Here is a 14,491-nt window from a genome sequence, read left to right as displayed (position 1 = left end):
ATATGACGACGAATCTTCTCACCGGATTTTTTGTCTTGCTCTCATCTTGACGCTATATTTAACGCTTACTAACGTCCGTGGAAATTAACAATAAGGCACTTATTTAAATTGAGTGACATTTATAGAAAACTGTCTACCATAAACTTTTTTCTACCACATGAATTACAAATATTGTGTGTACAGTGTTAGTTTTAAAACAACACAACAGTATAAATATCTTTATCACGATAGTCATCTGAAATACTTCCTTTTATTATTTTTAAGTTTCACTATTTCAACAAAGAATATTATTTTCGCCTTCTAACTTGGTACAGAGAAGCCTTGTGTGTTTTTGTTTGAAAATTTAAAAACACTATCGTACAAAAGATATTTGGTTTTTAAATATTGACAATCACATCACAGTCATAACATCGCATTGCAAGTAAAAAATTCGCATATTTTAATAAATGTTACTTTAGTTTGCCTCGCTATTATTGCAGAAATTTGAGAAGAAAATCCAAGCAGTTAGAACATTTTGGGGACGTTTTGGAAAAAAAATCAATCTAGCTTGGAAATCACCAGGGGCGAAGCTAACTTGCCCTACTTCGGTGTACTTTTATCCTTTCTTCCTCATCCAACTTCGCGTAAAATGTAGAGAGGCATTTTGTGTAAATGACGGTGGAAGACTACTTCGCATATTTTTTTGCTAAAATCGTTGGATTCCAGAAATTGGCAAAAGTTACGTCAAACGTCAAATTGACAGTTCTTAAAACAATGGCAAGAAAAACAGCTAGATATTTTTGTCAATCTTCGATTGGAATCCATTTGCTTGTGGTCTTCTTTGCTGAGTACATGTTGAGTTTACCACCAATGCGAGCTGAGAGGTGTAGCGACCAGGCCTAAATAGCACCACTAAGAGATGAGCTTACAAGCAACGTGCCATGGTCCGTCAAAAAATTTACATATTCATTATGAACCCGGATCCGTAAGTAGAAAATTAAATAAAAAGAAATAAATGAAACAGAAAAGCACATTTATGCAAAAGTATATACTTAGGATACGTTCTTTATTGCTTAACATTTCGCTCTCACCAAATATTTATACAAAACTAGTCAAAAAAAAAAAAAAAATTACTGCAATACTATATTTGTTTACAGTGTACGTGAATGTTCTTTGTATATACTTCATGTCGGAGGGCCAATACAGTTGCGTTGTCAGTAAAAACATATAAAATCATGGATATATCACATTATATAGCCTTCCAAACCTTGTCAGATAGGAACGTAAGGTGAAAAGTATATAATTAATAATCTATTTTACAATGACTCTATTAACATGAACAGGGAAAATAATATGTACAAGTTTAGAACAATAAAGATTTCAAAATGTTCACATATAGTACACATTTGTATAATACTATATTTCCGGACCTGACTCGCATATATACTTACCTTTTTATTTTTAAGCTAGCATTCCAATTAATTTCCAGCAACTTGCCTCCAAAAAAATCAATGTAGTCATAGTATTATCTCGTCTTATTGCTAGTATGATCTGGGGTGTTGAAAAGTAATTGAGACGTCAGGTTGAAAACATAAAATAACTGTAGATGCGAGGCACACCCGAAAATATAGTTTTATATAAAAGATTTGAAAAAACTTACTTATCATAATAACCTATACACCTTAACTATGCAATGAATATAAACATTTTTAAAACTGAGCAATAGATTGACTATTAAATCATAGACATGACCCAAGAGAAGTACATAATAGTTTATAATAGAAAAACTTATATATAAATATACATATATATATATATATATATATATATGTACATAAATAATTATCTTATTTTAAGCTTCTTCGAGTCTATCAGCTTCCGAGTTAACAACAGGAGTTTCATCGTCGGCAGGTCTTCTGGAATTCATTGGGATTATGTCATAATAGACGGCCATACCAAAGATTAGGATAGCAAAACCTATCAGGTGCTGCCAATGGAAAACCTGCCATTTCACTCCAAGAGATACCATCCAGATGACGAGGGTCCTATAAAATTATTTACTATTTAGCTTTATGTTACAAGGTGGTAGAGCATAGCCGGATACCTAATTAAAGAAAGATCACTGGTTTGAATGTCAGGACGAGTAAGTCAAGAGAAACTCTATTATAAGAATTGTTCTGAAGAAGTGCTCAACACACGACTGCCAAGCTTCACATCAAAATCTTTCCTAAACATTTTCTACTTACAACAAACTTATGTAAAAATCACTTAGATATCTCCAGATTCTATTTAAATATCTGCTTGTTAAAGTATGCAATATTAAATGTATGTGTACCTCACAGAATCTAGGACCATTCTTGTGGTGGCGGACATTTCCTTGGTGACACTGATACCAGCAAAGTTGTAAAACGCTATGGAAACTACAGTTCCCATTATAGCGAGCAGTAGAAATGAGTTGTTTCCTTTAAGAAAATGATATTTGTTTTAAAAATTGCTCTTTCCAGTCACATATTGCACATGTTACAGCATCACTATATGGAAGCACATTAATCACTGCTCTAACTCACCTATTTGCACCAGTCCATCAATAAAATCCTCGACGGTATGCCTAGCGTTGTTGTCAAAGTGCGGTGGGGCTGGGATAAAGTAGAATATCACAAGTAGAACCGATAGCATTGAAAATCCAAAAACACCCTCCCAGCCAACAGCTTGTAGTGGTGGAATATTGAGACCTGGTCACACAAAACATGTTATATTATATTGTATGTGTGTTTGAACGCCGCCTACAGGAGAGATTACTTTTTTAATTAGGTTCCTGAACAGATTAAAATGAAATAGCTTTGGATTTAATTATTAATAATTGAATTTAATTACAACCTGAAAATTTTGTTACATTTTTTTCTTTTATAGTTGGCAATAAACACGTACCAGATACAAATTTCTCTTCGTAAACCATTTGGCAGGCGAGTATAATTTGGGCCAGGATTATCAACAAGTCCCCAGTTATCATACTATTTCTACCTTTAGAGTCATCGGGGGACTGATAGATGGCATCAGTAGCACCAATTATTATCAGCCCCAAGATTAATTGAGCTGAAAACAATTTCTACCCTTAGTTTTGGAGTAATTATTGATTCCGTAAACAAAAATATTATATAATACATCTATAGAATTATATATGGCATTATATGTACGGGTCAAAGGTCACAGAACTTGATACAGCGCGTCATTTAATAAAATACAAGTGTGCAAGTTTTGATATTTGTTATATGAATCACTAGAGACTAAACGTTATTTGCTTGCTCCCAATTCAAACATGTGTTTGTGAGTAATAGCATCGCGATCATCAAATTATTAGTAATTACTGGTATTCATTATTGTTGGTATTGGGACAAAAATGACATCCTATACAGAAGATATATTAATAGCACAGCAAAGTTATTATCGGACATATTGTATCATATGTAAGAGATAACAAACACACCTACACACATTCTATGTGTGTATATTTGTGTTGCAAGTGTTTATAGCACCAAAGCATGTTTTGAATGTCATCTGAGAACTAACCAAACATTCCCAAAGGATTTATTAAACAAATGTTACTTGGACTGCTTGTCTATTTATCTTTAAAAATTTATACAAACTGGACGTGTAATTATGTTATGATAGACAAGTTTTTGCATGCGACCTTGTCTGCTTAAACTCCTGAATCAATTACAGATTATACTCTATTTGATGGTTTAGCTAAATCTCTGTAAATCATCATTAAAATCCATTAAGTAGTTGTTGCGGAGAGAGCTATAAATATATGTTCATCCGTGCAAAGTTTGGCATCAATAAAATTAGGAGGTTCATAAAAATATTTGGCGACTTACATATTCCAAACCATTCTCGTCTTTTAATAACTCTATCAAGTAATATAGTTGAGAACAGAGCTACGAACACAATAATAGAACCTCGGAACATCTGGAAGCTGCTGGCATAGGTCAGGGTCAGCCCAATATATATGATTGATGTTCCAATCTATGGAAAAATATTATTTTAACAATTTTAACAAGAAACGATTGTTTGATTGAAACATAGATTTAAAACTGATGAAACTGAGAGGTTTTGTTTATAGAAAACTTTTCTTGGTAAAGATGTATTGTAGTATAAAGATACAACATACCAAGTCAAACATAGCTGCGGGCATCAATATGAATGGGTTAAAGTCTTGGCTGCCCTGAGTCAATTGGCTTTCTGTGCCGCTCCTTCTGTTCCACCAATAAACTAATTTGAAAGTCCACAGACACATCATTTCACCGAAAAACATAAACAAAGCCTAAAATAAAAATATGTTAATTCCATCCTTTTAGATATCATATGGGTGGCATTTTTGCTGAATCAAATGAATTACCTGGAGGAATGGATGTTGAAATGTGCGAACTATCCCATCGGAACCTTTAGAATCGATGTTATCTGCCCACTTGGTACTCAGGGTGTTAATAGACCCCGTTACCACCATAACTAGTGCTAGAAACTTCTGGTATCCGGTCCATGCCATTCTAAAAGTATGTTTATTGAAATTTTTTATGAAAACTTTAAACAAGCTCAAGATGTCGTTGAAAGATTACAAGGTGACCGAAAGTATGTTCGGAAAAGGTCTTTGCCAGTCTTTTTTATATATACATATTATATTAAATTCAGTTTGTTTTTGTTAATGGTCATGTATGACCATATATAACTATTATCTTTGGGTCAACTTATGCAGAACACTCGGACTGTGTAACAGAGTAATCACGAAATATTCCAAATAGCTTTCTAACGTTTCCGTATTATCGGGCATCTTTGGTACTCGATAGTTTAAACAAATGACATGTCATTGTCATACAATAGCATAGAAATGAATCCAAAAATGTATAGGTTTTAAGACAACAAAATTGCAATTTAAAAATAACACGCTCTGAATCGGCTTAAATATGTAATAATGTCTATCTACCAATTGTAGTTATATATATATATATATAATTCGTACCGACGTACATTACATATTACGATGCAGATTGCAGATCTTTTACTAATATTTTAAAAGTTTCTTTGTCCTTTTTTTTCATTGAATATAACAGCTTCGTTATTAGATCTATATACGATATAAATTGCCTAGTTCTTATAGAAATTAAATACCACTCACTTTTTTAAAATAAACCTTGAAATAATAGTATGTATATATTCAGATCTCTATCTAAGCACTATACTTAATTCATTTAAAATTTATTAAATATTAATGTCCAAAAATGATTAATATAATTCACTGCACAGTCGACACAAAAGGTTCTTTTGAGGCAGAGGTAGTTAATCAATACATATTTAGTAGGTAGGTGCGCTGCATAATGCAGAAGATTTCAGTGTTGCCGTCTAAAAATGTGTAATTTTCTGATCAACAGATAAATTCCGATTTGAAGGTTCCTATTGTTGTTTATTATTTAATGAGTATAAACAATTATTTAATCGTAAATTTCATCTTTTTACAATTAAAAAATCAAACTAAGAGAAATATTAAGAGATTTTAATAATGTTGCACCAGTTTAAAATATCAATAACATTATATATATTAATTTCTTCACAATTTTTATGTAATAAATATTACAAAGTATATTTGAATGTTATTTATTTCGATTTCTCACGTTATTTATAATATAATGTAAATCCTTTATAAATTACAATTTTACCTACAAATCATATAACAGATTAGTATTTAGGTCCAAGATTGGGTATTACTAATAATATTTTGTAAAATAAGAGTTTTTAGGGTTTTAAAACGGTCGGTAATCGGTATCTGGAAGTACTGAAATTTCAAAAGTCACCAGTCAGTAAATAGGTAGACACTAGACACTTATAGGTTTCTACCCACGTACATGACGTGGTAAACCTATAATAAGGTATTTACCTATGCTGTTTATTGACATCAAGATCAACAGAACAATTAGACGAAAGATTTATGGTTGTCATTATTTTTACAATATTAGATTTTTATTGCTTGTCCACACAAACTTCACTTGACTTCATAAGATAGAAATTTTATTTCATAAATAGATTCACTTTTATTATATATGAAATGATTTAAAATATAATAGCTTTTCTAACTCCTTATTTCAGCAACATCAGTACAATGCTAATGTCCTATTGTCAATCATAATTTACTCATAAATATTAATTTCGTGTTATTGTAATATTCCAAATTTGAAACGTCTGATTAATTATTACTTGTTCATCAATAAAAAGTACATTTTTTTTAATTTATAAAACTATTGATTTTTTGTATTTATATAAGGACATTACGCTCTCAATATATGTGATGAAAATTAAAAGACTTACCGTCCGACGGTCCGAAAACAGTAAAATAATACACATTGAAACAAAATAAAACTGAAAATAATAATTAAATGTTAGGAGGTAGGAGCAGCACTGCCGAGGCGCCCATCGTCAGCGGGAAAAGGAATTATTGATCGGTTCTGTTCTGTGTTGTTATACTCTAAATTAAACAAGTAAACTGTTGATAGATTGGTAATATCTATTATAAATTATTACGTAAATTCTAAAATATTTATTCTTATAAATTGATCAATAATAAAAGCCTTACTATTAATTATGTATCAATTAAAATATCTGTATAATTATTTACTGGTAAATTTTATATAAAAATTACATTATGTTTTCCTTAATTTTATGCAATTTGTAAAAAGTATATGTATTACTATGTCTTAAATGACCTAATTAATGACAATTGTGTATTTAATATTTTTAAACTGGCAATTTTGAAGTATGTGTTGATCAATACTTGCGATTTGTATACTGTCAAGTTGGTATTTGGGGTCCAATTGGCGCGAAAGTTTAAGTGCTTTTTATTACAGATATTAATATACATAACTCTTTTATGGTGTTCAATATTATACATATTTTTTTATCGAGATATTAGTATTAACAAATATGTATTTAAGTAAGAGAAGAATTAGGTATATGTAAAGAAAGGCTATAACACTATTCTTAAATTCCACATTCTGGCGTTATAATTGTTGAAATATATTGTACTTGATCTCAATGCTTAAAATTCATAAACGTGATTTTTATTACTATCTGTAACAATAATAAAAAAAAAAATCTTTAGGTTTAATAACTAATAAACAAATATACTTTTAAAATATGCATGTATTTCAAATTATAATTAAAAAATAACGGATACGATGGCAGTTAGGATGAACCGCTTTTGTTAATACAATTATTATTATTTAATTGTGACATATCTGTGAAGTGTGTACTATCAACAACTAGGTCTAAATAAATATTTATATGACATATATATTTTTTAAATAACAACGCATTCGTGAGGGAACACAAGTCCACGCCATGCAGCCGTCGGGCAAGCTGAAACAATATAACAATAAGAATTTAATATATCGAAAAGGGAATTTAATTATTATCCATACATATTTATTAAGCTACAAATCGATGTCGATATATATATTAATAATGCCATACAAATTAATTAAAAATCCATGACTATGTTTAGTGACATCTAACTTTTAGTGATAATACCTTTTTCACAGCGCTGTCCGTAATATCCGGTTCCTTCGCACTTGCACGCGAATCCTGGTTCTTGAACCGTTTGGGTACAGATGCCTCTCATACAAGGCTTTCTGGAGCAAACATTGGAACTGCGCTCTGTTGACAAACAGTTTTATTAGCACGATAATAGATGGCGCCACTCTAATGTAAAGATAACGAACAGGCCTTTAAATTGACTGTAATAAAATATATACTATTTATTGAAACAAATAAATAGTTTTATTTTGGTATTGCAAAATTTGAATGTTTATTTGTACAGCCGTAAGAAGAAACAAAGTATAAAACTTTTAAAGTTATTAAATAAAAAAATATGCTTTAAGCGTTGTCAGTGTGGCGACTTTGCGAAATTGCAATTCCTCTTAACTTGTAAAAGATATATCTAATATGGGATTACCTGGGTCCATTTATTCCCTGTGACGTGTCCGGCGATACCAATACATAATGGCGATTTTAAATCAGAGCGTGTGGCAAATTCAGAAATACATTTATATTTATACGATATTTTATGATCGCGTTCAGTATTATCAATAACTACAATGTACCAATTATAATATCTTTCGTTGATTGAAATTCTTAAAATATGACTTTTCAATACATGAGAATTAAATATATTTATCAATTAATATGTCATATAAGTTTTCTTTAAACTTGACGGTGAGTAACTAATTTGTTTCTTTTGTGTGATATACGTATTATACACGTCTTTGTAGCTCTGCGTCTTGTCTGTCAAATATCAAACTAGTTTCTTCTTTGACAGCACGTCAAACGTTAAGTTTCATAAAATTAGACAGAAAATATTTTTCATGTCTCCTCCATTCTACACGACACTGGCAGAATATACTGTGCATGTTATTGCACGGATGAAGACCATAATATAAAAAAAAATTCTCTAATTCTTAGTCTATAGTCGCCACCTTGTTCTTTCACAAATCCCTCTTCATAGTTCAGTATAATATTCACACATTACCTACGTTGGCATAAAGGTTTAGAGAATTTAATGTAAAGAGATTGTTTTTGGAAAATAAACAATATCGTAATATTTTATAAATGAGGGCATACAATTAACATTAAACGGAGTTGATATGACTCGACTCTGATCATCTAATGACCTGTGACCTAACGGTTTTTGTTACAAAATCATTGATACCTCTCAGAGCATTCAGGCAGGACCTCCTCGTTCTGTAAATGTACTCCGTCTTACAACCGTAACCGCATGTGCAGGCCGCTCCATATATCTTGCAGCCGTTCTGGGCCTGTTCAGGCTCACATGCTTGCGCCAGACCTGAATATTATTAATAATTCATACAATTAACAAACGAGCTCGGAATCTGTAACATAACAGCCACGTTCTTTTGCATTAGGATGTCCTTATCTCATTGTTTCCGTTCAAAGACAATATTTAACCGTTCGTAAAACAGTTATCACTGTGTTTATAATATGATACGGTCGAATGTATTAAATTTTTTTGTTGTGTCGGCGTTTGAATGACCGTTTATACGATGACATATTTACGGACGTTTTCCGATAAACGGTTTTTATATTACAACAAACGGTTCCTTTACACCGCTAAGGGTCTATCAGATTCAGAACTGTATCTTTATGAATATAGAAAAGAAATTGAACAGACGGACAGACAGTGTTTCTGTTAGAATGATTTATATGCTATGCTTGGGTTTATTTATTTTTGTGCACGTAATAAATAAAAGGTCACGCTGGCCGCTGAATAGTGTGCTAATTAAACAAGAGACTGACTTAATATTCATGACATGATTTGTTCATGAAACAACAAATTTGTGTGAAAATTATGGTTTTAATTAAACTTCCAAATATACAACAGTTTTAATATAATATTATGTTTATATGTAGTTGATATACAACAATAATTGTTATGATACATTGATATTGAATTCCTGTTTTATATCGCGCTGTCACGGCTCACATTATACCATTATCACTTGACACTTGGCTTATTAGAAGTGTATCTAAAACAATGTTTTTAAATGCTCTCGATCACGTTTAATATGTGAATAAAACATTTTTATCGTGCAAAAATATATAGAATTAATAATTTTGTAACTATGTATTTAAATTATGCTAATATTTTTTTTTATTAAAGATTTTCTGTCATTTATAGTAGACGTGTGATTTTCAATTTAAATGTTAATGAATAATATATATATACGTATATGTTATTTTTTTAAATATTAATAACACCGGACAGTCTTCTTTCACACAAATATTATAAGTCTATCAGATGGTTACATTCGGATATATATATTGATATAAAAAAAAAAAACATTAAATATATACAAACCACATCTGAATCCTTCAATATGTACGTGGAAATAAATAAAATAACAATAAAAAAATATAACTACAGATAGCTTCGGCAAAGCTAGTGAATTCGCATTAAAAAAAAACATAAAAACTATTTTTATTAGTATTAATATAAAAATAAATTAAATCGCGTCGCAACTTACAGTGCAGGGTAAGCAGCAATACAGCGATGTGCAGGCGCATTGTAGTGCAGGCGGCGGCTGACTGGCGGGCTACGAGCCTGTGGGTACGGGCACCGATATCGACCGACCTCGGAGACTGCCCGCAGGATAGATCGGCTCCTAGCAGGTGATTTCATGAACGACACCTAGCGACATGCGACACGGCATCACGGCATGTAACACACACACACACAACACACACACACACACACACACACGCGCGCCGTCATTTTTAATATTTTGAACGAACTACATTTTATTTACGCGCAATTATTATATACATAAAAAAATATTCTCGACCTGAAACGAGCTGGTGTCGTTTAAGTATTCATTAACACAGAATTTTGTAGTAATCCGTGAAAAAGGGTAGCAGGACTTCGTTAAAATTTAAATGAAAAAACTTTCTGATTTAATTCATGTTATTAGAGTCATTTAGTCACGTTTGTTAAACGGAATGTAGTAATTTTTGTACATTATATTTATAATTAACGAGACATTATTAGAAGCTAACGAATTCTTTTATTCTGTTCCTATTCTTTCATACATTTGTCTTCTAAATATTAATATCACTCGCTATTAAATCCGCTGTTATTCGCTGTGTCCCTTAAGGGAAGAGGAAGTGTTAGTTTTAGGTCAACACTAGACTAGACAGATATATATATTGTATATATCTGTCCTAATGAAAATACATGTGATTGTTTACTGGAAAGAATTCTTTAAAACTTACATTTATTTTATTTGTTTGGTAGCAATGTTTTTATTCTGTTTTATTTTTAATATACATAATTGTTTGTCTGTATTAATCAAACATAGTTGTTGGAAATGTTTGTTGAATGTTAAATGTTAGAATTGTTTTACGTGTTTTGTAATTCTAAAACAAAAATTTGCTTGTATTCATTAAATTGCTCAGAATGCTTGACGGAATTTTACTTTGCCACACTAGCATTGGTACGACGATACCAACTTTTGGTAGGTATACCTACTGGCGGTTGGATGCTCTATTAAATTATATTTGTATAGCCAAAGCTCTCATATTATTATTGTAAATAACGAATTTTAACAACGTATTTCGAACCAAATTCATTATGCAAGACTAGTGACTACGGATTTTATATAAAAATGAACGTGATATGCTCCGGATTAAATCTATATCTACGTAATATTTTAATACACTCACAAAGCTTTCGTACTCACGTTGCTAAAAATTTTCCTATTTCATATGTTACGCAGAAGCTGCTGTGCCTGGAAATTTTATTATATAATTTTAACATGTGCAACAATTTAATTAGATACCTGCATGCATATACAGATGTATTATAACAGCGCTCTCATCCCTGGACAACAATAACTTATATAAATAAGTCATGCTCCAACATGCATTATCTGCTCCAACGTTTTCACATTTTATCGTGAAAAAAGTTCTACGTACCGCTGGTTCGTTGATCTTACATAAGAGGAAGTTTACCAATATTGACGTATTTATATGTAATGACATTAGATTATCACTTCAACGTCTGTCAGCGTAGCTTTATTTGCGCGTAGCCCTTATACAGATCGAGATTTATATGAAGGAGTTCTTGCAGCCGCAGCCAGGGTTGCAAACCAAACATATAGCTAACTAACTGTATTACTGAAACAGTTTCTATGTAACAGAAGTTCTCTCCTCATTTTATTTGAACTCAACATATTTTCATAACCCAATTCACATATTTATATATGTAAATGAAGTCCATGTATGATTCTTCATTTAGTTTTATACCGCGTAATTTGGTTGGTGAACTAGTAGCGTTTTTGAACGGATGCTTGGATGTCATCAGTGTCGCTGCTGTATCGTAGTGTTATAAGCCCACTGTTTTGTAGTATAATATCACTTATACGAATATATTTACTCACTAGTTATTTGTATCGCTTTAACGTTTTTGTTAAAGTTTAATCATTTACGGTCCATTGCTTTAATATGCTCTCCTGCAAGAGCCGAAGAATTAGTTTCAAGTTTTCAACTTAAAAGATCACTTGGTATATTAAATATCCCAATACCTCCTACGCGATTATAAACTGGGTTAGTACTTACTTCATATATTGCAATACTGAGACTTGAGAGTTTTCTGGAAGGGTTAACGAGATGTTTGAAATAATATCCCTTGTTCATCTTCAGGCTTCAATAGTTAATATTAACAATAGAAGCTATTTCCCTTTACTGTCTTACTATAGTAAGCATTTTCTAGAATTTCAAACATCAACTTAGAACCATAAATTTGACTTAATATTTGGGTATTTGCAAAATTTTTTGTCAATTATGTTCGTGGTAGTTAAGGGAATGACTGAAGCAGATATTATCGATATTAATCAACAAAATGAAATCATATATGAACCAGTATATCGATAAAATGCATTTCAATCACGCCAATGATCATTGTGTTGAACCTAATTGAGTCAGCTCAGTGGGTCAAGAGTGCGGACGGCTATTAGGGCAATTTTATGCACTTATCACTCACACTGCCAGATATCAATAGGGCAATTTGAAATCTTTCGACCTAGTTTAATATTCACAGAATGTTATTACTGTGCCCACTGATTCTATAAAAAGGAAATCGCGAGGAACGTTCTCAAAACACAAAGATAACAAAAAAAGTGGGAATAGAATTCTAGAATAATTTTTCCATACGTTCGTTTTTAATTGCACTTCTAAAAGCTGTGTTTTCGTTCGTCGATACAATTGGTATCACAATTTTTTTTAATAGCTACACACATGTATTGATTCGATATTTGAGAAGTGATTTTGTTGTAGCTAAATTAAAATTGTTACTTTGCACGTAGACACAACTATGTCTCAAAGGCATGTAATTGATTAAGTCACTGAATAACATATAGTTCATTTAGGTAATTTTTAATTATAACATTCAATTTGTTCGCTTGAAGTTTGTCAAAATTTGTTTTTCAAAATGTCCGCTACAAATCGAAAGATGTTCTACACAGATATTATTTTTGATAAAACGATACTAACATATATTATTTTCGTTTCATGCAATAATAACATTTTTCAATGTCCGTATAAGCTCCTGGCTGTAAATCGGTTGGCTTTCCAAACTGATTCTCCTTTGTTTCGACCTGGACCTGCATTGAGATTATTTTTCAAATACATAGTATTCTACGTTTGTTTCGTGTAAGTATAAAACAGTACAAATTCTCGTCAAAGTGTAAAAGCCCTTATTACCATTCAAATCTAATCTCCACGGCATCCATATTTACTAAATCGTGATGTATTTGCGGTCCTAAAACGTACTGAATATATCAAAAGAGATCAAAGGAGGTATATTTCTCATATGTATCGAAAACACGTAGGTTTCAGATGTTATTCTAGCGCAGATTTCTATAAACTGATATTCACATAAATATATGGGATATCGTATATACATATATATCAAATATCGATGGAAGTCGTGTGTCACGTCTGTCTCGAAGCACAATAGAGCTTGATTTACGTCAATATCGAATTCCCGATGTCGTTTCAAGTCAGACTTCTAACTGGAATGTTATATCCATAGCCCATTAGTTAGTTTAAAGCCTTTTTTGTATTAATGATATATATAATAAAAATAAAACGAAATATGTACTTCTTTCTCCAACACAGTCCACAAAGCTTTGAATTTAATTTCATTATAGACGCACCAGCTGCGACTTGAATTATATTATATTTATATGTACAAAATAAATTTCAAATTTACTATGAGTAGCGCTGAAGCGACGCGTAATAGTTTTAATCGTTATATTTTCTATTTGCCTTTATATTCTCTCATGTTAAAAATAATACTGTATCGGATATTTTTTTTTATAAATCTTTCAGATGATTAAGGATCTATAATATTTTATGCCAAGCATTTAAATCCAAGGCATGCTATGCAGTGGTACAATCACTTTGGTGTCTGTCCAAGGGAACATTAGATAGTTAAATACATCCCGTTTTATATTTTTGCATTCCTATCGGAATTATTTTCAGGTTAAATTCATGGAATCCGTCTGTTGACGTTCGGATAAAAAAAAGAAAAAAAAAAATAAAAAAATCCGATACGTATTTCGCAAAGCTGAACACGGTTGAAGCGCATTTAGTGAAGTTGTAGGTATATAAACGTATAGATATTAAAGCATACGAAAAATGCTTAGATATAATACAAATGATATTTTCTATTAACAGACGCAAGGACAGTTCTTCAAACTGATTTCATACAACCTATATCATAGGCACAACTTCGTCGATACATACAGATCGTTTCTTATTGAACTATCTAAGTTAATACTGTTACGTACAGAAATGTATTAGAGAAAAACAGTTAACGCTGCGTTTACAGTCAAAAGATGAGAACTGTGGTAAAGCATAGTAAATCCATTCTCTCGGCTAAAAGGATTACGTTTCT

At 31.4% G+C, this 14,491-nt stretch overlaps 2 protein-coding genes across 3 annotated transcripts; both read right to left on the bottom strand.

Annotated features, from left to right (window-relative positions):
- Window positions 1–1,008: 1,008 nt before the first annotated feature.
- LOC116778144 (solute carrier family 35 member F6) lies at window positions 1,009–6,483 on the bottom strand. Of its 2 annotated transcripts, none has more exons than XM_032672052.2 (8): window positions 6,334–6,483; window positions 4,376–4,523; window positions 4,148–4,300; window positions 3,855–4,002; window positions 2,908–3,072; window positions 2,547–2,711; window positions 2,315–2,441; window positions 1,009–2,024 (listed from the first exon to the last, which is right to left on the bottom strand). In XM_032672052.2, exons 2-8 carry the CDS (start codon window positions 4,520–4,522, stop codon window positions 1,832–1,834), a joined length of 1,098 nt encoding a protein of 365 aa, XP_032527943.1. In that variant the 5' UTR covers window position 4,523; window positions 6,334–6,483; the 3' UTR covers window positions 1,009–1,831. The 2 variants fall into 2 exon arrangements, with proteins under 2 accessions (XP_032527943.1, XP_032527944.1); XM_032672053.2 differs by lacking the exon at window positions 6,334–6,483 and adding an exon at window positions 5,150–5,340.
- A 663-nt stretch (window positions 6,484–7,146) lies between these two features.
- Window positions 7,147–10,222, bottom strand: LOC116777409 (cubilin-like). Its single transcript, XM_032670938.2, has 4 exons — window positions 10,062–10,222; window positions 8,729–8,863; window positions 7,552–7,677; window positions 7,147–7,380 (listed from the first exon to the last, which is right to left on the bottom strand). The coding sequence occupies exons 1-4, from the start codon at window positions 10,099–10,101 to the stop codon at window positions 7,322–7,324; spliced, it is 360 nt and encodes a 119-aa protein (XP_032526829.2). The 5' UTR covers window positions 10,102–10,222; the 3' UTR covers window positions 7,147–7,321.
- Between the last annotated feature and the right edge of the window lie 4,269 nt (window positions 10,223–14,491).

This window comes from Danaus plexippus, chromosome Z, assembly GCF_018135715.1.
Source record: "Danaus plexippus chromosome Z, MEX_DaPlex, whole genome shotgun sequence".
NCBI lineage: Eukaryota > Metazoa > Arthropoda > Insecta > Lepidoptera > Nymphalidae > Danaus > Danaus plexippus.
The sequence above is the reverse complement of the archived record's forward strand: the minus strand, read 5'-3'. Positions and strand labels throughout refer to the sequence as shown.

Coding starts and splice junctions, on each gene's coding strand:
- LOC116778144 (XM_032672052.2), bottom strand. CDS start 4,522: ATGGCATGGACCGGATACCAGAAGTTTCTAGCACTAGTTATGGTGGTA. Junction 4,003..4,147: donor CCGCAGCTATGTTTGACTTG/GTATGTTGTATC, acceptor ATTTTTCCATAG/ATTGGAACATCAATCATATA. Junction 2,712..2,907: donor CGAAGAGAAATTTGTATCTG/GTACGTGTTTAT, acceptor TTGTGTGACCAG/GTCTCAATATTCCACCACTA.
- LOC116777409 (XM_032670938.2), bottom strand. CDS start 10,101: ATGCGCCTGCACATCGCTGTATTGCTGCTTACCCTGCACT. Junction 8,864..10,061: donor ATTGCTGCTTACCCTGCACT/GTAAGTTGCGAC, acceptor AATAATATTCAG/GTCTGGCGCAAGCATGTGAG. Junction 7,381..7,551: donor CGGACAGCGCTGTGAAAAAG/GTATTATCACTA, acceptor ATATTGTTTCAG/CTTGCCCGACGGCTGCATGG.